At 40.3% G+C, this 26,910-nt stretch overlaps 2 protein-coding genes across 3 annotated transcripts; one reads left to right on the forward strand and one right to left on the reverse strand.

The window, feature by feature from the left end:
• Positions 1-5,679: 5,679 nt before the first annotated feature.
• anxa5b (annexin A5b) lies at positions 5,680-14,199 on the reverse strand. Of its 2 annotated transcripts, XM_085409570.1 has the most exons (13): positions 14,051-14,199; positions 13,285-13,338; positions 10,380-10,464; positions 9,957-10,051; positions 8,626-8,739; positions 8,400-8,490; positions 8,121-8,200; positions 7,994-8,044; positions 7,293-7,386; positions 6,883-6,978; positions 6,501-6,559; positions 6,164-6,286; positions 5,680-6,077 (listed from the first exon to the last, which is right to left on the reverse strand). In XM_085409570.1, exons 2-13 carry the CDS (start codon positions 13,285-13,287, stop codon positions 6,015-6,017), a joined length of 954 nt encoding a protein of 317 aa, XP_085265696.1. In that variant the 5' UTR covers positions 13,288-13,338; positions 14,051-14,199; the 3' UTR covers positions 5,680-6,014. The 2 variants fall into 2 exon arrangements, with proteins under 2 accessions (XP_085265696.1, XP_085265695.1); XM_085409569.1 differs by lacking the exons at positions 13,285-13,338; positions 14,051-14,199 and having other exon boundaries at positions 10,380-10,473.
• Positions 14,200-19,524: 5,325 nt separating this feature from the next.
• On the forward strand, positions 19,525-25,681 carry uchl1 (ubiquitin carboxyl-terminal esterase L1 (ubiquitin thiolesterase)). Its single transcript, XM_085409571.1, has 8 exons — positions 19,525-19,792; positions 20,326-20,454; positions 20,870-21,011; positions 21,255-21,340; positions 22,891-22,938; positions 23,212-23,281; positions 23,368-23,426; positions 24,700-25,681. The coding sequence occupies exons 1-8, from the start codon at positions 19,748-19,750 to the stop codon at positions 24,781-24,783; spliced, it is 663 nt and encodes a 220-aa protein (XP_085265697.1). The 5' UTR covers positions 19,525-19,747; the 3' UTR covers positions 24,784-25,681.
• Positions 25,682-26,910: the final 1,229 nt, after the last annotated feature.

Below are 26,910 nucleotides of genomic sequence, written 5' to 3' on the forward strand. Positions count from 1 at the left end.
TTCCGCATCAGGATACTGAATGTTAGTAATTATCACATTTACAATGTCAGCTGGAACTTTTTCCACATCATCTTTAACTTTAACAGCTTTCTCCTCAGCTTCTGCAGATTTATCACTCTCTTTTCCCTTCATGGGTGTCGCAGTCTGGCAGAGGCGGACTGTATGTATTATGAAAAGGACCCAAAATGCGGACACCATGAAACAAAAACTTAAATGTTAACAGAAAGCGAGCCGTTTATTAAGGCTGGTGAAAACATTACAAAACAAAAGGCAGAGGAGACGCTAAACAATAACCTAAACTGGGAGAGCTAAGATAACATAGAAACCCAAAACATAAACCCAAAACATGGACACAAAAATACCTACAGCAAAGAACCTGGAAACATGACACAAAGGACAACAGACAACCTGACAATGACACATTGAAAACAGAGGACTTAAATACACAGGAGGTGATTAGGGGAAGTGGGAACACATGGAGGAACAGCTGACTGACATGAGCCTAATGACAGGACAAGGAAAGTGAAACTAAATACAATGAACAAAGAACACACGACTCTTTCAAAATAAAACAGGAAACACGAGACAGACATGATAATACAAACTTGATAACATAAGACACGCAGCATGAAACAAAGGGTGAGGGAAATTTAAATACAGGGGAAGAAAACACAAGGAGTCTAATAACCAAATGAACTTCGCTAATCTAATGAACTTAAACATAAACAACATCCAAATAAACTAAAACTTAAAACGCTGGGTCAACAGACCCAGGAACATGACAATGGGTTGCAGTTTTATGTGACAGACCTTGTCATCTTTACTTAATTTTGTGTCTGTACTCCATCTCATGAGAGCCATACTTACTTCTTTAATTGTTCCCATCTCAGAGAGTTTGGATTCAAGGCTCTCATCACTTGAACTAAAGGAGCTGAGTAAAGTTTGTTATTTTTCCGCTGACATCAACAGAATCAGGGTTTTCTGAGACTAGAACCTGACCCGAGTTGACTTTATTTGAGATCTCCTGCTCAACCCTTTGTGTCAGTTTCACAGATTCCTCACATTCCTCATGGGTGACATTAAGAGCGGCAGCAATGCTGGTTGAGAGAGAGTCTCCCAATATGGGGCTTATTTTTCCCACGGCGATGCTAATGTGTGTCTAGGATGATACATCTGTCAATTGGTCCTGAACTGCTAGAAGTGAAGTTTTTATGATGCTTGCACTAACTGACTGTATAACATCAGTAATCATATCAGCAAGTGCTGCTTGGACATTGGAGTCACAGGACCCATTTTCTATCATGCCCCACTGTAATCCAGAGAGACAATCGATATTTTACCTGCTGATAGCAGGTAAAATATCCTCTGAAGTAATGGGGATATGGGTTCTAACATTGGATACTGACATTGCAAATGATTTAGTTTCACTTTGAAAAACCATTTTCTCTGAACTTTCACAATGCCTTGTTTAACTTCTATTTATGCCCTCGGATCAAAGTCACATACTGCAAGATCAAAACAGTAGAGCACTGGCCTGTGTGAAAACGCTTTGAAAGCTGCAACGGCATCAAATCAGAATCAGTTTGATGAGAAGCCCCTCACTAATAAATCATTGACACATAAACACTGTTTTAGCATCAGCGCGTTGAAGTCGGTGCTTTCAAATTTTTTAATCATACCTGTAGCCAGTTCTTTGACTCTTATGCCGTTATTTTTGTGCCACTATTCTGAGCACACGTAAAAAAATTTGAGCGCACGTAAAAAAGATTTGCAGGTGCAAGTGCTGCATTTTCAGGAGAAATTTATTTTGAGCGAAGAAAAGCTAAATTTGAGTGAACAAAATTCATTCCTGCGTGCAGAAAATGTATTTCAGTGTTTGCTATTATCCACACACACACACAATAGCAGCCCTTGTCGCTCAGTTTTTGCATTTGCGCTTGCTCGCAATGTGTTGCTTGCACTCTCAACATTTCTGCCCGCACGCACTCAACTCTTTCTGTACACCGTTATATTTGTGCCGCAAAACCAGCCAATCACAGACTTGGATGAAAAAAAAATCTGATTGGCTGTTCTGGTCTCCAATAAGCTCGAAATTACGAAATGCAATATCCCAGAATCCATTTCGTCCAAAACTCAAACGAGGCAGTGGCGGAGGAACGCAGAGTGGCGGAGTTTGAAATATTAATCTTTCTGGGTCACAAAATAAACTTTTAAGATATTTTCATAGGAGAATGGTGCTGTGTAAACTTCAAATATCTGCTTGATTTATCAAGACATCACATATTTGCAAAAGTGCTTTAACGTTTTCGGAGACGCCTGTTACCCACCAGCTGACCAGGTAGTCACTCGGGTTAAACATAATATAAAAGGCTGAACTGACAAAACCACCACCAGGTATTATAGGAAAAACCATAAAGCCTTTGAACTAAAACAAACGCTGTTGTGACAGTGATGTACACTGTCTTGTTGGTGTATATGTATGATTTGTATCAACCTTATGTTTCCAAACCGATATCATGACCAGCAGCTTTTACGGCTGTGGCTCCAGCAAACAGCTGATAGTAGAAAGTCATATTAAAAAAATTCTTACAACAGCTTATCAAGCTTAAACGTGCTGCTGTTGTTTAGCGCAACATCCGCTGGTTTCCTGTTTCTGGTGCAAAGTGGGCGATAAACAAACAAGAGAGACGGGACTTGCGGCAGAAAAGCCGATCAGCTGATCATTGATCGGACTCACAATTGAAGTAGCAACAGGAGAGGGAGGGGAGAGAATGAGAGAAGAACAGGCAGTTGTGCGGCAAAAACACAGAATAACTCCAGCTTTGTGTCTTTTTCATTTTAGCTGAAGTACGGGACTAATCGCGTTCCTTTTCACCTCAATACATATTGTAATTGGTCCAGCCCAGAGTTGATCATGACCAATTGGCTAATTCACCAACTTTCATTGTTTATACCGTTACAAAAACAAACATAAAAATGAAAAATCACCGTCGGCCCACTGGGCAAATGCCCGGTATGCCCAATGGCCAGTCCAGCTATGCGGTCAGCTGGTGGGTAACATGCATCTCCAAGAACGTTAGAGCACTTTTGCAAATATGTGATGTCTTGTTAATTGAGCAGATATTTGAAGTTTACACAGCTATGGCATGCCAAGAGTGTCAAAATCCATTCATTAAATAATTCAGACTCAAACACATCTTCAGATGTTGAAAGGCACCAAATCTGAGTCTGGAGCCAAGCTGTGAAAAGGTTTGTTACCAGCTAAAGAACAAATGACCAATCTTTAGTTTAATTCTCCCTGAAATGTAGAGAAAAGAAAAAAGTAAGCAGAAAAGGTACATTTACTTAGTTTATTACATACAGACAAGTATTTTAATATGTTTTAAATAATTAATCTTTGAAGTATTTTAATATGTCTACCATTTGTAATCTTTAATACCACACTGATCCTGTACAAAGTATGTTATGATCTATTATAAAAGATTTATCAGGTCAAATTTAGTATGGTTTTGACAACAATTGTCACAATAAAATATGTTAATATACAATCCTTAATGTGTGTGTGTGTGTGTGTGTGTGTGTGTGTGTGTGTGTGTGTGTGTGTGTGTGTGTGTGTGTGTGTGTGTATCCGGGGGGTCAGAGGCAGTGTTCTCCCAGGGCGCCAAAAAGGCTAGGACCGCCCCTGCTCATCATGTACAAATAACTGCTCAGACTGCTTTAACATTTTAAAAATGTTCTTTCTGCTCTTGGCTCCATATGATGTCAGTGAGAGTGGATATTTCTAATATGATCATAGGGCACACAGCAATACATCTGCTGTTTAAACCTTCTGTTTTTGAGGGGCACCCAATCAGAAGTTGGGATAGAGATAGAGGGAAAATATATAAATAAACTGAGGGACTGGTCTAAGCCACGTATGAGATAAATAAGGACTAGAATGATCTGTGAAATTATGCATAGCTGCTCTACAAGTCAAAGAATAACAATGTGGATTTGATAATGTACACAAACAGTCTCTGTGCAGCGCACATATCCATCCATTGTATCCATCCATCCTCTTCTGCTTATCCAATCCAAGGTTGGGTTGTGGGCCTTATCCTAGCAGGGCAAGAGGTAGGGAAAGTTCGCTAGTCTCTCACAGGGCTAACAACAGGGCTAACACAGAAGACAGATAACCCTTCACACTCACATTCACACCTACAGCCGTCTTAGACTAGACTTAGGGACAGGGGGAACATGGAAGCTCCTTACACGTGTTTTAAGCTTGTGTTTTAAAGCCCTCCAACAATTCTAAACTTTGTATCTGACATTTGTGCTGAACAAAACATCTTCCACCTCACAATCAGAGCACACTTCAGTATGGTCGATGAAATGATTTGTGAACTACACCACACAGAGTTGAGACCCAGATGACTTGCTCTGAGGTTAACACTCCACAAAATCATGAAAGACTCAAATGCATAACCGGTCCAGTTGTACACAGCATCCAAACAGGAGGCTTGTTCCTGAAGTTTCCTGCAGAAGCCTCTAATTATCTTCTCAGTGACAGCAACCAGTGTCACGAACGCTTGTCCTCACAGAAATATAAGTAGTAAGACGTGTGATGCGTGCACTCATGTGCATATATGTGTGGTACCTGGACAAGGGAGTGTTGCCTCTGACCTCTTTGCTCCCTCAGACAGACACATAAAAGTTGTCTGGAGTGTGACTTCCACCTTTTCCACATCAGTCCTCTCTCTCAGACGCCATAAAAGAGATGCTCAAAGACAAACTGTTCGAACAAATCCTTCATCACAGCTCAAGGGTGCAATCAAGTGTCACCACACAGTCAGAGGTTAAGGGTGAAGTAGGAAATAGTACCACCAAAATGTCTCCCCACCTCTATTTTTAGTCATTTTGTGGGTTAATTTGTTTTACCCAGGAGTGAGTGCAGATAATAAGGAAAATCCACAAGCAGGATACAGGGATCAGATCCTTAAATGTTTGCTTAAGGTGATCCAGTATCCAGAGCCAATTCACTTTATAAGCCATTTGCAAGTGGATTCTTCCACTCAAATTCAAGGACTGACTTCTTTGCCGTGTTTGTAAAATTACTGCGAATTACAAAAGTATCACACACAGGAATATTAATGGACGCCTAATAGATAGAGATGGACCGATCCGATATTACGTATGGACCTCATTATTGGCTGCCGGGTTCTGTGGCAACAATAAATGCCAACCTCTTCCACAAAAACAATGACAGAGTATCATAACAAGACCTGAGATAATCCCTCCTTTATAATGCACATTTGCCTCTTATATGTAATAGAGTTTTTTTGTAAATGAGAGAGGACGAACCGGCTGTACAAAGGCCCAATTTAAAATAAATAAGTATTTTAATATTTTAATTACTTAGCTTTGCATGATTTACAATTCTGTTTTAGTACAGCCTGGGAAATAAAAACATGCAGCTCTTCTGTGATGTTGAAGATGAACACTGAGTAGTGAGTGACTTCCCCATCTATCAGCTGAAGAAGACGCCTACAGAGGGTCAGAGCTCAGCAGCTCACCTCATCTCTAACAAAACTCCTTTGACTCCCTCTTGTGGTCATGAGAGGTCAATACATATGTAAAAAACAAAAACAAAAAAACAGCATACTGGCTGCAATATTATTAACGAGACACCACTGAACTTCATCAAATTAAGCATTTATTATTGGATATATATGTTCTCCCATACAAAGTGCAAACTAGACAACTGAAGTCTGATACTTCAGCATAATATTTCGTTGTATAGTGAAGATATTAGTGGATAAAAGCTGCATTCATGTTGACAAAATGTTAGCTACCTTTCAAAGACACTGTTTGGAATCATAGTTTTAAAAGATCTCATGTGTTCTCTCTCCGACACAAGACAGCTTTGCTGAGAGGAACCAAGACTTTGAGTTTCTTGTGGTTAGCTTGTTGTTTCACTGAGCCGACAGCCGAGAAGGCACTTCAGGTGTGGTTGCCGTTAGCGATTATTGCCATGATTATGCATCATCACCGCCACAGAGCGCAAGTAATGCCTTACGATAGTCACCGCCGGTGTCTCCCTGCAACAAACAAAGACGGGCACAATTTAGGAGAAAAGGCAAAAAGTATCAAGGTGTCTATGTAGGTAAAAATATTATGTGTGTACCTTGATCATCGAATGCAGAGAGCAGGCGAACAGCCTCCTGAACTGAGCTCTGATGTCCAACAGGTCCACCTCACTGCGAGTCACCATCACTCTGATCAGGGTGTTATCGTCAGTGCCTGCACCCTGAGTCGAGAACACACAATGCAGTGACCAAACACCTCACAAACATCAACGCACAACCGTAAAACATACATGAATAACTCCATAGTGATAAGCATTAAGCCCTTTTGCCTTCATTATGTCATAAACCCATTTTGACAGGTTAAACCATTACTGGCAAACATGCACCGACTCAGATAGCCTCACTTCAAGCTGCCAAACCTGTCTGTGCTGTTACCTTCATGGCGTAGTACAGGGTTTCAGCAAAGTAGGCAGGAACACTCCTGGCACACTTCACTGTACAAAAAACACACACAGAAAGGAAATTCATCACTGTGTACTTATGGGTAGTAAGACTGAGTGATGAACTGAACCAATGTCCAAGTATGACGCCATGACCCAGTTTAAAATGTGCTACAGAAATGTGGTTTTTGCAAGATCCAAATAGGAAAAAAGCTTTGATGATCTCTCTCTCTCTATCTATATATTATTTTTTCATTTGCTGATGCTTTCTTTTTTAGTTTATTGTTGTGTTGTTTTACCAGGATTGAAATAAAGCCTTCCTTTTTGGGGGGCAAGCGACAAAAGAATAACTTCAGGGAGTCGTCTAGAGCACATACCAACGGCAAGGAGGAGGTCCTTCAGGTTTCCAGATGTTTCTCTCTTGATACTCTCCTCAATCTCATATCCAGACAGCTTCATGTAAGCGTCGAATACTGGAATGCAAATAAAGTTTGGAATGAGTCTGATGTTAGTGCAGCTATACGGCTTATCTCCCGTTTCAGTAAAGCTCAACCCACAGTGTGTAGGGAAAGTGTGTAGGACCAAATAAGAACCTGTGGCAGTAAGTGGAGGTGAGTAAACTTCAAATCAAAGCTGTTGAATCTTGTCATATATTCATTTAGCCAACACATAATTGACATCACTGGCTGCAGATGTAATTTGTTTCAGAGTGCAAACACTGTCCACACCCTGGACCACTCTGTCTTCACCCACTCATACAAACTGTTTTTACCCCACACTCACAAACCTTTCCTGAGGTGTTCTGCACTCCGGTTACCCAGGATGGTAACAAAAGATTGTTCATCAGTGCCAAACTTCTGCTCTCCAGCCTTGAAGAGGGCCTAAAACCAGAAAATGACAATTATTTAAGGCGTGTTTTTTTTTTTTTTTTTTTTTTAAAATCACAGGGAGAACTGGCAGAGTACAGGAGAAAACTTGAAAAAAACTGCACATTTTTACTGTAAACTCTGCAGGAGATTATCCTGCTTTTGTAGTCTTACAGGTCCAGAATGCCCATTTTTGTGGACTACCAAGCCTGAATACCTCAGATCCTGCTGCACTGATACTGAGTCTTTGTACTAGACCCAGCATGTTGTTGTCCGATCCAAATCACTGTGCTTCACTTTGAAGTGATTTCCACATGACAAAATTGATTTGCAACAGAAATCACACCTAGATACATTTCACTAAGCTATCTATGATCAGATTTGGCAGTAAAAACTCCAGAGAGGAAAAGAGCTGAGCCTAGTAAAGATTCACAGGACCTTTTCTCTAAGCAAAAACATGACAACATTTTAAGGGAAGTTTTGCTCATGTTGTCCAGCAGAGGTCGTCAAACCATCTTTACAGACTAACTGAACACCTGACCAAACGCATGTGATGGTCATGCCGTGAGACTAAAAACAAAAGCCACTGATGATGAGGAATCAAATATTTTAAAAAGCCTACCTGAGCGTCACTCTCGATGCTTTCCGCCTGGATCCCCGTCTGCCTGTTTGCCTGAGAAGGGACAGAACATTTTAATTAAAGAGAGGTGAGGAGAGAAGAGGAGAGGAGAGGAGAGGATTACATTTACCTGAAGAAGAATAACCAGAAGCCTCTGGAAGTGACCTGAAGTGTCACCCGTTATATCTTTCTCCAGGTCGTCATCATACTCTGAAGGAAACAAACTGCAATACTCAATGCCCTCACATGACCCCAAAAAGATTTGTGTCTTCTCCAAGAATCAAAACAGGTGTCTTTTACTTCTTAGCACGTTGAATGTGCTTCATTTTAAGTACACTAAAATTATATTGAAACCATTATCAGTGTGAAAAAACATTGTCTAACTTGTGTGTGTCTGTGCAAGTGTTACCCTGTTTGTAGGCAGCGACGATTTGCTTCACCTGCTGAGATGTTCTGGAGGCAAGAATCTCCACAAGCACTTTCTCATCTGTCCCTGCCCCCTACAGGCCAAAGTGGGAAATGTCACAGATGCCGCCTGAGTTTCCAGCTGCTATCGGTGCTAAAATTTCTGTCTGTACATGAAGATCATGGCGTGAGACTTCTGATCGGTTTATATCCGTCACTGGCACACGTACCTTGATTGCATTGCGAAGTGATGTCACATCATAAGTAATGGGTGGAGTCATCAGAGCCACAATCAGCGTCTCAAATTTCCCGCCCAGCTCTCCTTTCAGGTCATCTATCAGGTCCTGACAGATGTGGAGATACACAATATGCACTTTAACGAGGTGTGGATCACCACAAACCCAGAGTGTGAAGCAACTTTCTACTATTGTCAAATACTTTGAAGCCTCATTGTACTTAACCAAAATAAAAAATAAAAAAATTGCAAAATACACTTAGATTCAGATTAGGGTTCGAACAGCTACCTGGCTCTGCTCAAAGGTTCAGTAAACCTTTTTGTTAACGTCAAGCTAATGTTAAACCAAATGACGCTTGTCGTTTCATCTTTTACGTCAAGCTGTGCCAACATGACAGTAGCTAGCAGCAGCTTCGTTTATTGCACATTAAAATATTGTTTTGCAGTCTTAATGCACTGTCAGCTAACTGTATAACCTGTATGGTGAACAGAGGTGTAGATGTGAACCTCTTTTTTTGTAACTAATCTTCACTAATTCATTGACTGTTTGTTCAATGTTTTTGGCAGCGTGGGTCCAGTTGTAAACACGTCAGATACGTCATCATCACCTTTACAGTTAATATGGCAGATTTGTTAAACTAGTTCATGCCCCAAGTTTAGTATTTCTGGTCTATTGCTAGGCAAAACGATGACGTCACACATGCATTTTGAAAATTTTGTCTTTGTCACGAAGCTAAAATTGCACTTTTACAAATGGGTTATTTTTATCCTGTTGGTAGATGGTTGCTAAGCAACACTATTACATCATAACATCTGATATAGATAACAGCACCAGGTTTTGTTGCTCCTGATCGTGTAGGAGGAAATCGCAGGCAGGCACAGATGTTGTGTATTGTAGTAAGACCGCTGACTAAATACCCAGAGCAACATTAGAGGGATAAATAAATATTTACATACACAGAGCTGTGATTTATTAACATGAAGGTATTAGCGATTTAAGATAATCATATTTCAACAATAAAAATATAGGAAAATTGGGGCTTTTTTGTAGTTTGTAACTTTTTTTACTACTGGTGCACAGTTCTATTTAGTATCATCTGCATTTTAGAGCATTCCAAACCTCTGTAATAGAGAATTACAGAGATTTGGAATTATAGATAAAGTGCCAAGACTGCAGAATGAGTCTGAGTGAGATTGGAGTGGCTTAATGCGGGGCAGTGTGACTTTGGCCCACAGATTTGCTCGGCTATAACAGTGGGACAGTTAAACTGAAGGTGTGACAGATGTGCTCGAGCGAGGTAACAGCTGTCCAAGAGGTGTTCAGACCTTGCCATACAGAGTTTTGAAGCTGGCCTTGATCTCCTGCCTCTGGGCGTTGCTGCGAGCCGTGACCAGCTGCAAGATGGCATCCTCGTCGGTCCCTACAGTGACAACAAACACGGTTCATGAGCAAAGCTCTTTATGTCACAGGATACGCTGCATGCAGCACAAATTGCATAACAATGGTCCTTCGCTGTCTAGGTGGATTCATATTTACATCTATTCAAACCACATAATTACAGCCTGCAGTCTAGGTCAGCAGATGTGTTTGCTCACAGTGACTCATCTCAAGTTACTCTGCTCACGTGGTTGTGAGTCACTGCTGTCTGTGCGATGCTCCACCCAGACAGCAGGGATTTCTACACTGAAAAGAAATTCCCCGAAACAAGCTCTCCCAACTGCATGTATGAATAAACATGATCAACTTACCCAGGCCTTTCATGGCCTTGTGCAGAACCTCTGCGTCCGCACTGGCACTGAAATTTGCGCTGGGTTTTACGGTTCCTCTGTTGGCCTGCAACATGGAAGATGTGCACAGAGAAAGTTGTTCTTTGCACTTTTTTTCCAAAGCCAAAGCCTTTTTGACTAAAATTCTTCTTTCTGTTGCACCCGATTACCTCTCCACAGAGACACTCAACTTCTACACCTTTATATGTGTAAATGCACACAACTTTGGTACACCTTGCTAGTACTGCCTTCATTGAGTTTAGTTTAGTTTCAACAAGGTGGTGGAAACACTCTTTAGAGGATCTATATTCACAGACAGCATCACACGGCTGCTGCACATTTGTCGGTTTCCCATCTATCTTGCTCTACTGGTTTGACATCTCGTGACTACAGAGGCCATTTGAATACAGTGAACTCATGTTAAGGGAACTGGTTTCAGAAGATTTGAGCTCTGTGACATGGTGTGCTATCTTTTTTTTTTTTTTTTTGAAGTGTCACAGTTTAAACTTTATTGGCATGTTTGGCAGTAGCGCACAGTCTTGAAGGAACAGGAACTCTTCACAAAGAGTGCATTAGCTTAATGGTGTGCTATCCTGCTGAATACGTTCCCCATATCCTCACACCACCACCTCCAATCTGAACTGTTGAGACAAGCCAGGATGGACCATGCTTTCATGTTGTCTAAGCCAACGTCACATTCAAATTCACTTTAAAATCACCTTTCTTCCACATTCTGATGCTCAATTTGAACTTCAGCAGGTCATCTTGACCTATGGGATCGTACATGCACTGATATGATTGGCTGATATTTGCTTTAACAAGCAGCTGTAGCTAATAAACTGGTTGGTGAATGTATAGATGATAAAGTACGAAATCCTCCATGAAAACTGCAATAACACATGCAGAGTATTTGTCGGTAGAGTGGTAGCTATGATAATTACATTACACATATTGTTATTGTCAGTTGTATATATTCTGTTTATATCCAAGGTTATCATTCTCAATGTAGTGCGGTGTATTTAACACCAAGTACTGCTGATATTATATGGGCACATTCTTAACGTGTACAGTATCATCAAGGACGTTGGGTCTTTGCAAAAAATTCAAATCACTGGATTTAAGCCCACAAATATTCATTTCTCTGTGCGATACAACAGAACAATGTCAGATGTGTATACTTTGTTAGGCACATAGTTTTGTACACCTACTCCTGATTTGTACTCAGATTAATGACCCAATGACTTACAGCTTGACTTTAACATTGATTTTTAGTAAAACAGTCCCTTTCTGTAACAACAATGCACTGATTCCAGACACTCCCGCGCTCATAAAAATCAGCAGAACGTTTAGAGAGGAAAACTACTGGAATGCTTCTGGAATTCTGACCCTCAAAATTTTAAAAAGTCAAAGGTCTAGGAACACAAGAGTCGCTGTTAACAACCAGGATTTTGTCTGTTTCTGCACGAAGGAATGTCAAAATGACACGCATCCAATCATCCAATCAAGCAAAAAGAGACTCAACGTGGCTCCTTGAACAAGGAGGTATTTAGACAACAACAACATAACACAATGCACGTCCCTCACACTGGAATGCTAGGGGTTGGAGTCTGTAGCGAGTGATGCACTGATTCCCCTGAGCGGGTCCAGGCATGACCTGAGGGTGGGGGGGAATGTATGTAAACACCACAGGCCATCACAGCTGGCGTCTCTCCTTAAAAGCACTTCTTATTACTTACCATCCTTCTTAACTGGCTGCTGTTGCCATGGAGACTGTACACAATCCACCTAGCAATGCTTTTGCAAAAGGATGTCCTCCATTATGTACCATTTTATTGTTACCTGTGCAAATGCTGTCAACAGAGTTAAGCTCCGGTGATCACGACTACAGCTCTAGCCTGATACCCGATCCCGCATAAAGATGCAACGTATCATTATTATGCCATCTTTAATTAAAAAGCTCACTAAAGGAAACATCCTTTTATTTTCTTTGTGCAAACAGGATTATACAGTTGATCTGTTGTGGCATCCACATTATGTGCTGTAGTTAAGTATTTACAGAAGCAGCACTGTGTGCAAGTGTGTGAGTCAATATAAAGTCCACACTCGTCAGGAAAGCAAACAGGTGTGTTGGGAGAATAGTAGAGGTCTGTTGTTGACAGGGATAATATTACATATATCAGATCTGAATGCACACGTAGTAGAAATGCTTGTCTAAGAAAGACCTATTCAAATGTTTTGTTAGCCCTTCATATTAAACACGCTCTCAGAATAAACTGTCAGGAAACGAACAACAGCACAGCTGATGACATTAAAAAAAAAAAAACAACAACAACACTTTTTTAGTAACTCAACTGCTGAAAAGTAAGAAATTCCCCTTTAAGAGGGGGAGGCTGGCTTTAAACTCCAGACCAGATGTGGAAATGTGTGCATTACACACAGAAAGAGGAGGAGAGGTGGAAAAACGCAGAGGAGACCCACCCGAATGGAGCAGAGCCCACATGAGTCATACACCAAACTTCCCCAAATGAGATTTCTCTCCAGCCTCACGATCATGCGCGCACACCCAAAACACGCATATAAAAACGGATCTAACTTTTACTGTTTCACGATGTTTAAGGTTCAATACAAACTGTAAAAGCGTCAAAGGTTAACCTGCTGTCTCCCGACAACAACAACGCTCACCGAGAACCTTATATAAAGTTTCATAAAGTGGGCGTTGTCTCGGACTTTACCGGCTTAAAGCCAGTGAGTCAAACATTTGCATAAATAACGGTTTTATTCCTCGAGACTTCTGCAAAATCTGATTAATCAGCAAGCGTTTTATATTCAGTTCTGCGTGTTTATTTGCGCTGATATCTGAGAAATGAGCAGAGTGGAAAGGACTCACCATTTTTGACAGTCTTTTAAGTTTGTTTTTCCAACGAAAGAAAAAAGTGCAGATCTGTTGGAGAGAAACAAATTTTATCAGGCAAGGAGACGAAACAACTCTTTATTTCCGGTAAACTTTCTACTGTAATTAACTCATCCCTAATCATCTCCGCTAGGGTTTCCTGCTGTACGGTATATACAGCAGCTGCTATCTAGACTACAAGTCTTTTATCATCAGGTGGAGACGGGGTCCGGCTGTGCCCCTGATGTGCCAAGATAGATAGTATCCCCGACAGAAGGCGTCAAACTAAGCTGGGGTCTCCAAATCACGGACAAACAGTATCCCATAGTCTTGATCTTTAGTTCAAAAACACTTCTTATACTGAATAACTACTCCTGTAATTTTGGAGATGTTAGCTCTTTATTCAGTAAAGTTACAGGAGGATACAAATAGTTATCAGGCAAAAAGTCCTCAGTTTGTTGAAATAATCCCGTCCACGCGAGAACAATAATATAAATATATATTTTTTCTGTAGTAACCCTCAAACTGAACGGTAATGGAACGACACTCATTTTTCACAGAACTAAAACATCACTACTTCCATGTCTAGTTGGCTATAATGGAGGCGGAATAAATTGGATCTGCTTTCCGTTCGCAGCGAATGCTCCGGACGCAGGGGAAACAGATTTTGTCCGGGATACCTATCTTGGCACAACCTGGTGGATACAACGGAACTTTCTATAGGTCTCCTATAAGTGAGAGTGAACACCGGTGAGGCACTTACCGATGAACCGCAGCTGTGAAACGGAGCTCAGAGGACGGAAGGAGAGACCCGCAGAGAGCGAAGTGAGGAGAAGTAGACAGGAGAAGCTCACTTGGAAAAACTATGCGCGTGAGTGAGTGAGCCACACCCCAGTGCTCAGGGCACCGGGGCTGCCTTGCCCCTGAGCACTCTGGGAAATGTCGTTTTCTTACGTGGTTGAGCTGCTAACAGGGAAATGATGACAAGGGTCTTTCTCGCGTCTTTATTTCATGCTGCGTGTTTTATAATGGTTTATAAGAGGAGGTGCGATATTTTGCATCTAACTTGCTCCTTCTGGAGTACTTGGAGAAGCGGAGCAAGTTGAAAATACAATATTGACATTACATATTATAAAGTTTCTGTGTAAGCAAACAGATGCTTAGTTGTTGGTTTAGCCTGAAGGCGTGGTTCCCTCCACCTCCTTCTGATTTCGTGTCCATTACATCCTAGTGGAAATTATAACTGTGAACGTGGCATGGGATGTTTCACAAAAATGATTTGCAGCACTACACAGTGTTTACAAGTTACAGCTTCTAGTCCATTTCCTTGATAATGCTTCGGTCACGTGTTTATTTTCATGACTTGATGTGAGAAGATACGGTGGGCGAAATGATTATTTCATCTTCTGCTGAATTTGTAAGTTTGCGGATTTGCAAAAAAAAAACCTTTAATTTTTATGGTAGTTTAATTTTAACAGAGAGACAGAACAAAAGGTGCCAGAGATAATTTATCGCTACTGTTTGATGATGCAACCTATAAAAACACGGGTGAACTTTAACAGAAGGGCAGGTATTCATGTCAGGGGAGACTGACAGAAACATGGCTGTCACCGTGAAAAAAATGTGACCAATAAAGAACGTCACCATTGAAACACATATATGGATTTGATTTGTATCATTAGGATCATGAATGCTCTTCATTTAGTAGCCTTCTGCTTTGGCATGTTGGGAATCTTCATCCCATGTCAATAATTTACCAAGTAAACTGAGAGGGAGTGATCGATTCAAACAAAGAAGCTATACACACACAGACAGAGGTGTGTGTTTGCCTGTTAAAAAACACGAGTTATGTGGGTAAGATTTGTGCAGATTTTGACACCATCGCACACGACTGAAAGCTTTTATTATAAACACAATTTTTGAGAAATAAAGAGTTGATTTTTCACATTTAAATGGGTAAAAAGAAATACTGAACTTCCAACATCACACTTATATGAACTGCATGTGGGAAATTGGCTTTTTCTGAGACGTCATGATTGATGCTGCCAGTATGTCCAGGTGTTACAGGAATAAAAACTTTCCCCTTCAGCATGACAGATTGCCAGTACTTACAAATATCACACACACCGTTATGCATCGTGAAGATCAAACATCCCAATTTTCTTAGCATTGACATAGTTGGTACAAAGAATTTTTAACTGGAGGATGACTTTAAGCATCAGTTTATCAGAAAAAGTTCTGAGGGCTTCACCCATACACATTTGCTTACGACTCTGGCTATTGGAAGCTCCGAAATACTCCATCCATCCATCAGTTTATTCAATTTAGGGACATGGGGGCAGCTGGAGCCTATCCCAGCTGTGACAGGGAGAAAGGTGGGCTAACACAGACAGACATTCACAGCTAAATTGGCCAATTTAGAATTACAAACTGTGGGAAAACCCACAGAGCACCCAGAGAATGTCCACACGGATACTGGGAGAACATGCAAATTCCACACAGAAAGGCCCCAGCCAGCTGGAGGAGTCTTCTTTCATTTCTAACCAGTGCACCACCGTGGTTGTCTTCACAACGCAAACTCTCAACTTCATCCAAAAATCTTGTTGTTGTTTTTTTTTTGTATTTTTCTGGACTCTTTGCACTTCTGCACTCATCCAGCACATATCAAGCTGAGGTCTAGAAGTAATCATACATTTATGAACACTATGAGCAGAATCGCTCCTGGAATGACAGACATGACATTTAATAAAACTGTAATCCGACTGACATGCATCCACGTGTGGATGCAAACATACTACGAATACAACATGCATCAATAAACATACTATTTTGAATTACTATTTAAAGACACCTAATATATTTTAAATATTATACCACAATTCATAAATTGATCACATTAATTAAAAAACAAGAAAAACAGGCCGCTTTTGGAAGCAGGTGTACATCACACCGCGTGTTTGTCACTTTCTGCCTCTGAAACATTGTAATTGTCTGAGTAAGAACCAGAGTAACAGAGCCAACAGCATGCTGAGCGAGGCGAAGATACAACAGTACACCACCGTGCTCCATCCCCAACCTGCTCCTAAAGGAGGCACACCATTCATCTCAGCAAGTATGCACCAGGATGGACAGACCGCTGTCTGAAACTGTTGCCTCTTAGAGTTATGGTGATGTACAGTAACACTGTTAGGGTCTTATTCTGTTGTCTACAGGTAATTATTTGGTTTTTCTTGTCTTCTGGAAGATGCGACCATCCTGAGAGGCCCAGACACTAGGTGCTAAAAAAATAACAGCTTCAGTCAAATTTCTTCAAGATCAAATGGAAGAAGATGAAGTTCCAAGAATGAAGGTCTTAACTCAAGCCTCCAGTGTGTGATCAGAGGAATATTCCGCAAATATGAGGAGCATTCAAATGTATCCGATTTCTCTTTTCACTTCTTCTTCCTTCTGTCCTCTTCTACTGGATTTTCTATATACTCTTGCTTTCCCCTTTTAAACCCACAGGTAAATATGCCATCGACACAGGCAGACGGACAAATGGATGCAGACATATAGAATATATCACCAGCTACCCATTTCAGTCTGACCTGTGAGCCCACCCACATGAAATCTCCGCCCTTCCCTCAGGTGACTTCCATCATCACATCTGATTAAAACATACTTTTAAAATCCATTCTGCCTGAATAAAACATATATTTTGTAGGTTCAGTACAATGTACACTCATTTACTGCAACACTTTATTAGGTACACATTCCAAAGATCAGACCCCCTTTTGACTCCACAACTGCCTTATTTTTTTACTGCATAGATTCAAACATGGTACTGAAAACATTCCTCAGAGATTTTGCTCCATGTTGACATGATAGCACTACACAGATTTTCAGCTGTGTATTCATGATTTTAATCACCACATCCAGCAACAATCAGTCCAATTGAGATCTGATGATTGCGGAGACCATTTAATACATAAACTCACTGTTCATGTTATAGAAACTAATTTTAGATGAATTGAGCTTTTTGAATAGCACGTTATCCTGTTATAGGCGGCCATCAGAGGATGGGTATACTGTGGACACAAAGGGATGGACATGGTCAGCAACAATACTCAGGCTGTGGTATTTAAACAATGCTCAGCTGGCACTAAGGGCACAAATTGTGCCACCACCCATATGAATCATTGATGCAAGACAGGATGGATCCATTCCTTCATGTTGTTTAGACCAATTCTGACCCTATCATACAATGTGATACCCGGTATGGTCTTCTGCTGCTATAGTGTTTTATGTTTTCAGATATGCTCTTCTATATACTTTGGTTGAGATGGGTGGTTATTTAAGTTATCTTTTTCTTACTCTCAGCCCAAAGGAGTCTGAACATTCTATGCATATTATTTTAATGGCTGATTAGATATTTGCATTAGCAAACAGCTGAACAGGTGCACCTCATGGCGTGGCCAGTGGGTGTATTTTAAAGTCCATTCTCCATGAATAAAACATGCATGCTGTAACCACAGTGTATTCGTACATGCAAGTACCTTAAAGAACCCAGTTTCAGGACACACTAGGCAGCACATTGATGAACACAAGCTGAGCTTTCATGGAAAACGTAACTGAAATCAACAAAACCAAAACAGAAGGAACCAGAAAGACAACACAGTCAGTAAAATTGGTTAGCCAACAACTTGCAGAGGAGAAAATAGGACTACAAATAAGGACCATAACTACAGGTGAATCCAGTGAAGGTGGAGTTGATAGCGAAGGAAAACAAACACAGAGGAAGTAAAATATGGGAAGACCCACAAGGAACAGCAGTTACCAAAATACAACAGGAAGTTACTGCAAATGAAACACAAAAGGCATACAGACAAGGGCAGTCTTTCTGTCTTTCTATCAGTGTGAAGAAGTTTAGCTACACATCAGATGTCAGAGTCAGATGATTCATGAGCTATGCAGTATGAAGGAAACAACATATTTTCATCAAGTAAAGTTTTCATATGCACAAGTGTACTTGTAATGTATGTAATGTAATGTTGACATTACATTCATCTCTTATGTTATTGTGCCATCAGGTGGAAGGCAGGAGAAAATGACTCTATTGCACATACAATTTACTCAGCAGGTTAGTCTCACCTAAACAGACAAGTACCTGCATAAATAATCAGGTGCTAACACAGGCATATAGGCCAGAATCACACCAAAGGAAGCAAACAGATGCAGAAAAGCAGGGAATATAAGACACAAGGAAACAATCCCACTGGAACCCTGGGCTAAGGTCATATTTAGCAACTAAAGTCTGTAGAGTTTTTCTTCTTTATTATTATAATAACAATTATAATAATTTAATATTATTTAAAGAACAACAACACAAGCAAATGAATAGTTAAATACATTATCCTGAAGCAGAAAACCCCATGTTTGGGGAAAAAAAGAAATAAAAAAATCTGATTTTCAAGGACATTGCACACAAAGATTTCATACAAGTAAAAACACTGAGATTGTTGTACGAAAAACACTCTTCAGACTAACCATCCAGTTCTAGGTGTGGCACAACATGTGATTACAAGTTTTATCAATTCAGGTTTTACTTACTACAAGCTATAAACTCCTAGCCTCATTTCATATGTAAATATGCTCTTTAGTTACTAATAAGTGGTTGTTTTTAAAGGAGAAAGGCTAAATAATAACTCTCTCTGGTAAAGAGACCAGAATAATAGTATTTAGGTATGGGAATACATTTGATCATTTATTATTACTAGCTTGGGTTATTTATTTTTTTAAAATATGGTTATTTGAAAAAGTATTATTTCTTCATACTGACTTTTTCCACGTTGATTATAATTGTCATATAACATAGCGAATTACAGAAAAAAATAATCTGTTTCTAGTTTTCTCTTAAGTGGTCTGTGGAAACAAGGACGACAAAAGGGGAATAAACGTAGTCTGTGCACTACAAATAAATATAATTAATATTGCTGTGACTGTTAGCTTGTTGCATGTGCAGTGAACAGGAGCGCAAGTAGCAAAGACGTTGAACAGGTATAAGAAGGCTGCAGTTTAAATCTTATTTAAGTGTTAGAGGCTGCACAAGCACAAGTATTGTTGATAGGCAGTCATCAATACGCCACACCTACTTTCTAGAAAGAACGCGATTTACTCGGAATGATCTTGTATTTAGAGGTGTCATTTCATGAATATCTACTTTTATAAACGTAAATGTCTTTCTGATATGTACTTTGGTATTCGGGCGTGTAGAACGTTAAATTTGGCGTTTAAGTCTGTCTGATATTTGTCCGGTAGTTTGCTAAATCTGTGCACCGACGGTTATTTGCTCTGGGCCCACCCCCGCGTCTGTCGGTAAGTGGTATGATCAGCAGCGATAAATAAGGGTACACGCGCGGCTGTTCGCTGTAGTCGAGATAGCAGATTGACCTAGAGAAGTGATAGCTCAACTTTAGCAACAATGGAGTGGACCCCGATGGAAATCAATCCGGAGGTAAGGAAATGTGTGCTTAATTACAACAGTAATGCTTTCAAAGACAGCAGATTTTTGTCTTACCGCTGTCTTTTTTCGTTTGTTTTTGTTGTTTCAGATGCTGAACAAGGTGCGTATGAAATTAAACGTTAGCCGCCGAATAATGGCGACATGTTAGTAACCACTGATTGACCCAACCGCGAGGTAAGTTTCACAGAGGCTAATTAGTTTAGAGGGCTGTTAACGTGTTTCCAACATTGAAACGCCATCAGACCACTACGAAGCACCAGTATACCAGTAGAGGTGTAGTTGCATCGCCAACTATCCAGGTAACAGCGTTAATTGATACTAAAAATGAAATTATCAGGGTTAACAAGAGTTTGACCGTTATCCCATATTAACGGGCAGTAGCATCCTTCCCGCGGCTGTCCCAGTGTCTGGGCTAAAGGGTGTGGCCTGAGTGAACCAGCATAACGCAGCATCTCTGAGCAGCTTCTGAGAGCATCGTCTGCCAGTGTGCAACTGTTGGGGCTTATTCTTTATTCCGTCATCGTTGTGCCTTTCAGATGATGGGAAAGCTGGGCGTTGGTGAAAGCTGGCGCTTCGTCGACGTGCTGGGGCTGGAGGGTGAGCAGCTCTCCTCCGTGCCGAAGCCGTGCTGTGCCTTGATGCTGCTCTTCCCCTTAACGCAACAGGTAACACCAGGGTGGTGGCGCTGACTACTTCCTGGAAGGGTGGGTCGAGCAAGCGAATATTGGCCGTATCAAGTGGGGTGACGCAGAGATGCAGGGAGGGCATGGATAGAAAAAGAACTCCTAATGTTATTTAGATGGGTAGAGGAGTGAGAGCGAGAGAGATGGCTACGAGGAAATGAATCAGCAGATGCTATCACTACTATAAGTTTGAATGCAAATGGTTAAAGTTTAATATTTTTTCACATACTAAACAGTTTAAACATACTGCAGTTAATAAAACAATGGAATCTTTTTTTTTTTTTGGATGGTTGAGATCTCCTGACTCGGCTCATTTTAAGTGGTAGACCCACTACACAGTATTATCAGACTGATGATGACATGCCTTTTTCTCCCCCCCCCCCCCCCCCCCCTGCAGCATGAGTCTTTCAGATCTCAGCAAGCTGATAAGGTTTCAGGAGGTTCTGAGGCTTATTTCTTGAAGCAGACAGCAGTCAATTCCTGTGGCACCATTGCCCTGCTCCATGCTGTGGCTAACAACAAAGACAAAATGACTCTTGGTGAGTACAAGAGGGATCTGGCGCACCAACTGAACATGTGTGAATAAATATTTAAATTGGTGACTAAAATAATTCTGCCTGTGTAAATTTTCCTACTGGACTTTACAAATCTGTTTCTATAAAATGCATGGAGGAAGTGTACTAAATGAAAGGTTAAACAACAAAGAGTGCTGTTACCCCATGATTCAGCTTGATGTGCATAATCAATCTTCCTGGTATCTAAGATAATGTTGACATTTTCAGATGGTGCCTCTGCCTTGAAGAAATTTCTGGATGAGACAGCAAATATGTCTCCTGATGACCGTGCCAAACATCTGGAGAAAAACAAAGTAAAGTGCAGTTAAATTATTTGGTCTATAATAAATCTGATTTGGTAGATGAGAACCAGAATACTTTAATAATCCCTAAGGAAATTAGGATTATGGTTGCTCCAAGACAGTAACAGTAACATGTTGAACTAATTAAATAATATGATACATTACATAGTTTACACATTTAAGAAATGGCTCTAATATATACAAATCGCTCAATTATAAATATCAAGAATATTACAGAGGTGAAATATATGATTGACATTAAACTCTAAACTGAAACTTTGTCATTTGATGTTTTACTGTAAAGCATGTGCCACGGGTGTAACTATTGCAGTGTGCACAGTGTATTATATGGAGTTGTAGAGGGAGATGGGCAGGAATGATTTCCTGTTTCATTCAGTGGTGCTTTTTGGTCATCTCAGTGTCTCACTGAATGTGCTCCTGTGACTAGCCAGCACATCATGGAGTGGGTGAGAGGCATTATCCAGCATTGTCCTTATCTTGGGCAATATCTGCCTCTCAGACACCACCCTAAGGGAGTCCAGCTCCGTTCCCACAACATTACTGGTTTTGTGGATCAGTTTGAGTCTGTTGGCATCTGCGACTCTTGACCTGCTGCCCCTGCATGCAACAATCCTGAGCATTGTCGAAAAGATATTAAAAGACCTCTGCTGCCACCTCAGAAAATGGAGACTACTTTGGCCCTTGTTTTAGAATTCAGTGGTGTTTTTAACCCATTCAAGTTTATTTACTGTGTACTCCAAGGTATTTATGGTCCTCCACAATGTCCACATTGACCATGGATTGAAACGGGTCAAGGGTTTCCTGGCCCACCTAAAGTCCACAATCAACCTAGATAACTGGAGTCCAGCAAGTAATGGAGATTATTGGGACTGCTGAGAGACATTGACACCAAAGTCTAATTGCTGGACAAACTAAAAATTAAAACAAACTCTAATCTTTTTATCCTAAAGTCTTCACATCTAGGAATATTAGATGACTTGTACAATAGTCTGTCTGTAGTATACTTGTGTCGACCAACCAAATAAATGTAATGGCAAAGTATTATTGTATAAGGGGCTCATCTGACCTGAAATCAGCTCAATTGTACAGGGAAACTTGCAACGGTCCATTTTAAAATGGGTGCTTTAAACTTCAGTTTGAAATGACTTGTCCTCCTTTGTGTGTGTGTATATATATATATATAAAAAAAAAATGCTATATTGTGCAAACATTGTTAATGTCACATAGGTGTATGTGTCTTTATATTCCAGTGTCATATCTGAGACTAGTGTCTGCTAGCAAAGTTGTAGTAAAGTGAAAATGAGTGAATATAATGGCCTAGAATTTCTAGAATGTTGCATAATGGAATTGTTTTTAAGGCCACTTGGGGGTGCCACATACTGCCAAATTTTCTTTAGATGTAGTAGGTGGGTTCACTTATATACAAAACACTATAAAAACCTTTCAAACTTGTTTGACTGCCCTGCTACTTTTTTTTTTTAAATAAAAATGGAAGTATTATGTTTCATTAGTTACATCTTGCACGTTCTTCCCCCTTTTAGGCAATCTTTGATGCTCACAATGAGATTGCTGCACAGGGCCAGTGTCGGGTAAGGCATTTTACCACAACATCAACACACTGTACCACATTCAGACCAAACACATGTAATGCAGGTCAATGTTAGACCTGTGTAGGACAACTTCATATGAGATTGCTGTTATGAGCAGTTTTATTTCATTAGCTTCCAGGCAGTTACATTGTTATGGACCACATGTGAGATGGGGTGCGGGTTATTAAAGAGATCAGACTATATATTTAAACAGAAGTAGTTGTTGTATCTTTGCTTTTTTCAAAGTTATTCATTTTGTCTCAACCTTCACAGCCAGAAGCAGATAAAGTCAACTTTCACTTTATTGCCTTCGTCAATGTAAATGGACAGCTGTATGAATTTGGTAAGCATTTGGCCCCATGCACAATCCTGTAGTTACTGTCCCTGTATTTGTTTTACATTGTGGATTCTAATATCTTATATCTTAAGATGGGAAAATAAATGGACCAGTGAACCACGGTCCTACCAAAGAGGAGTCCTTTGTAATGGTATGTATATCCAGTTATTGAACTTTTCAGTTTTTGAACATTTACAAACTGAAAATAACAGTCATTGTTCTTTGCATATCAACTAGTCGTGTATTAAACTGGAGAGGGAGTGTGAATGAGAGTCTGCCAAACTGGGCTTAGTCAATTTGTATATCTGATATACAAATTGCAGTCATTTAAAATGAGGTTAAATTATTACATAACCTGGCAATGAAATGCAAAAATGTGAGAGTTTTGCAATTATTAATTTGCTTCGTAAATTTTTATTGGATTATTTATGATTGCAGCAAATGATCACAAGGCAAACCCACGTTTATGTGAGATAAAACCGCATCATTAAATGTGGTAATTTATTGAGAACTAGATATGGTAAAAGACTTGCCTCTAAAGTAAGAATTAGTATTTAATTTAATTGAAGTTCAACAAGCTGGTTTGTTTTATGAACATCTGCTTGTAATGCATTACTACTACCGGAGGATGGCAGTATTGCACCTGGCAATGGTGTCGAATGCTCAACAAGTTCCCAGTTAATACCACAGTATTGTTTTAAAATCACCCAGCTACTAGGAAGTTGAATACCTTCATTCCACTATGATAGACTTGCACTGAAGTGGAACTTGCTAGACTGCTGCTTTCAGAGCTACCTATGTGCACAGCATGTAATGCTGTTGAAACATTTAGAGCAGAGGTCCTCAACCTTTTTTGCGCCACGGACCGGTTTATGCCCGACAATATTTTCATGGACCGGCCTTTAAGGTGTCGCGGATAAATACAACAAAATAAAACTAGTACCGGTACTGAAAAAAAAGAATTTATTCATAACACACGTGAAAAGACAAAGGAAAACAGAGTAAATGATACAAACGATAACAAAAACGCTGAAAACAGATTTAAAAACCATACATTTCACACCTGAACCTCAACTCTCGCGGCCCGGTACCAAACGACGCATGTACCGGTCCAAGGCCCGGGGTTGGGGACCACTGATTTAGAGGATGAATTTCCCTAAAGTGTTTCAATTTAACTTAACATGGATCTGTGTTAACTGGCAGCACTAGACCTCATTATCAGGGCATTTACATCAGTGATATTGCCCTACTAAAATATGAAAATATCAGCAGTAAAATAAACGTTAATACAAATGCGCTTTAGGACAGTCTCTCCTCATTCTGAATAGTGCACTCCCATTTTAAAATTAGTTGATGTATTGTTTAAATATAGTGGATAGAGTTTTGAATAATTAGTTGACATGTCATCTTTTGATCATATCTAGGATGCAGCCAAAGTGTGCCGTGGATTTATGGAGAGGGAGAAAGGTGAAGTGCGCTTCTCTGCAGTGGCTCTCTGTCAGAATTAAGATGTTCAGTAGGACACAAAATTGAGCAAATTGTAAACCAAAATGTCCTGGAGCGTTCACATGACAAACAATCAACAGGCAACCTGTGTGCGCATACATCTGCAGACACTATGCACTAAAGCACATTGTTTCCACATTTCTCTTATTTCATGAACAAAGTCTTGTTTAGCATTACCACATGTACACAAACACAATCAGAGCCCTTTGTTCTGCAGACACTAACAGTACAAGCCTGTCCATACAGTTTAATGTGGTTTAGCTGTGAATCTGTACAGCATGTGGTCATTACCACTGCTTGTGTGCACATGTCTGAAAATATTTTCCACTGCATCTGTGTCAAACTCAGAAGACTGATGTTAAAATACCTTTTGTGCCAACAAGTGTGACAGATGAGACAAAAGATGTTGAGGGAAGTTTTGTTTCTGAAGCCCTTTAGTTTCTGTGTGGTTGAGTTCTTAATCTGATGTTCTGCTGAATAGCCCAAATGTATCTGTAGAAATAATCAACCATTGTTTAGAGCAAGGAAGAAACCTACTCACTGTTTTGAAACGTCTCTGGAAAACTGAGGTTCTTTCTGATAAGCTTATGTTTAGTGTGATCGCAAATCAGTTCAGTTCATTGCAGTGTTCAAAAAATGAACAGGCACCTTATTTAAAAACCCAAGGATCCACAAATGATCAAACGGATATACCCTTACTGTGCCAGTTTAACAGATAATACAACTTCCAAAGTGAAGTAGGGAACATCTGAAGTGCTACTGTATGTTGGTTGTTGTGCAGTGCTGGGTGTCTGGCTGTGTTTGAATTGTTTACCTTTCTGCACTTTCAAATCCTATGTCGCTGTCATTATACTGTTAATACAGCTGTGGGAATATAATAAAGCAACTGTTGTCTCCTTGTCCTGTTGTCCTGTCTCCTAATATCCATTGGGTATATTTAAGTAAACGGTACAGGGAAATGAACTACTGGGCGATTGTGGCTCAAGAGTTGGGAGTTCGCCTTGTAATCAGAAGGTTGCCGGTTCGAGCCCCGGCTTGGACAGTCTCGGTCGTTGTCCTTGGGCAAGACACTTCACCCGTTGCCTACTGGTGGTGGTCAGTGGCGCCAGTGTCCGGCAGCCTCGCCTTTGTCAGTGCGCCCCGCTGTGGCTGTGAATGGGTGGATGACTGGTTGTGTAAAGCGCTTTGGGGTCCTTAGGGACTAGAAAAGCGCTATACAAATACAGGCCATTTACCATTTCACTGTTGAGAACTTTTCTACCCCTGCCATTACTCTAACATTACAGGCTTTTAGCTGACACACAAAGTGAAACCTTTGTCTTGTGATGTGGTTAAACGACCTCAGGCTCATCCTGGACTGCACTTGGCTGCTGTCCAACTTCAAAAGAGTGAAACTAGAGGAAAGAGCTGTCTATAGCACCTCATCATTGTGCTTACATAAGACAGTCTGTCCTTCAGGTGAGCAGGCAGCATACTGGCACGAGCAACACTTCATGTTTTGATAAGAAACAAAGGAACATGACAGTACACTCAGGCAGTTAGAGCGGAAATATTGCATTTATTTCTTACTCCGAGAATGTCTTTCTGAACAGGTCACTGGATCCAACATAACTGGTTTGACCTGCCAGCTGAAAAAGCCACATTTAAGCTCAGTGATCTGAAACAGCTGTTATCACCAGTGCTGATAGTTACACATGACCAATCCATTCTTTTTAGTCTGTGTGTGTTAAACTCCAACACATGCCACTTAAATTGAGCTACAACTTAAATTGACTAACCTGGTGGTGCTGGGACTGGAGCTCACAGGTTCTTGACTTTTTGAGTCTGAAGCAGGACCTGATCAACCTGATATGGGGGGCAGGAGCCTGTTATCCTGCACCCCCCCCCAATCGTTTTAGTGCTTTTTTTTTTTTTTTAACGTATACATGATGTCATGTCATTAATTATGGGACAGACTTCAGTATTGTCACATTACTAAACTAAAGACTTATCAGCTGTGATATAGGTATTGTATCTTGATTATATCATGCTTTGGAGATTCATACCAAACAAATCTGATTTTGTGAATAAAAAACACGCTGACTTTACCTGCCTGTGATTTAAATACTGCAGTTTTACATTTCTATGGT

Source organism: Rhamphochromis longiceps, linkage group LG6 (assembly GCF_057381845.1).
Source record: "Rhamphochromis longiceps isolate RC_006_pf linkage group LG6, R_longiceps_female_GT1.1, whole genome shotgun sequence".
Lineage (NCBI taxonomy): Eukaryota > Metazoa > Chordata > Actinopteri > Cichliformes > Cichlidae > Rhamphochromis > Rhamphochromis longiceps.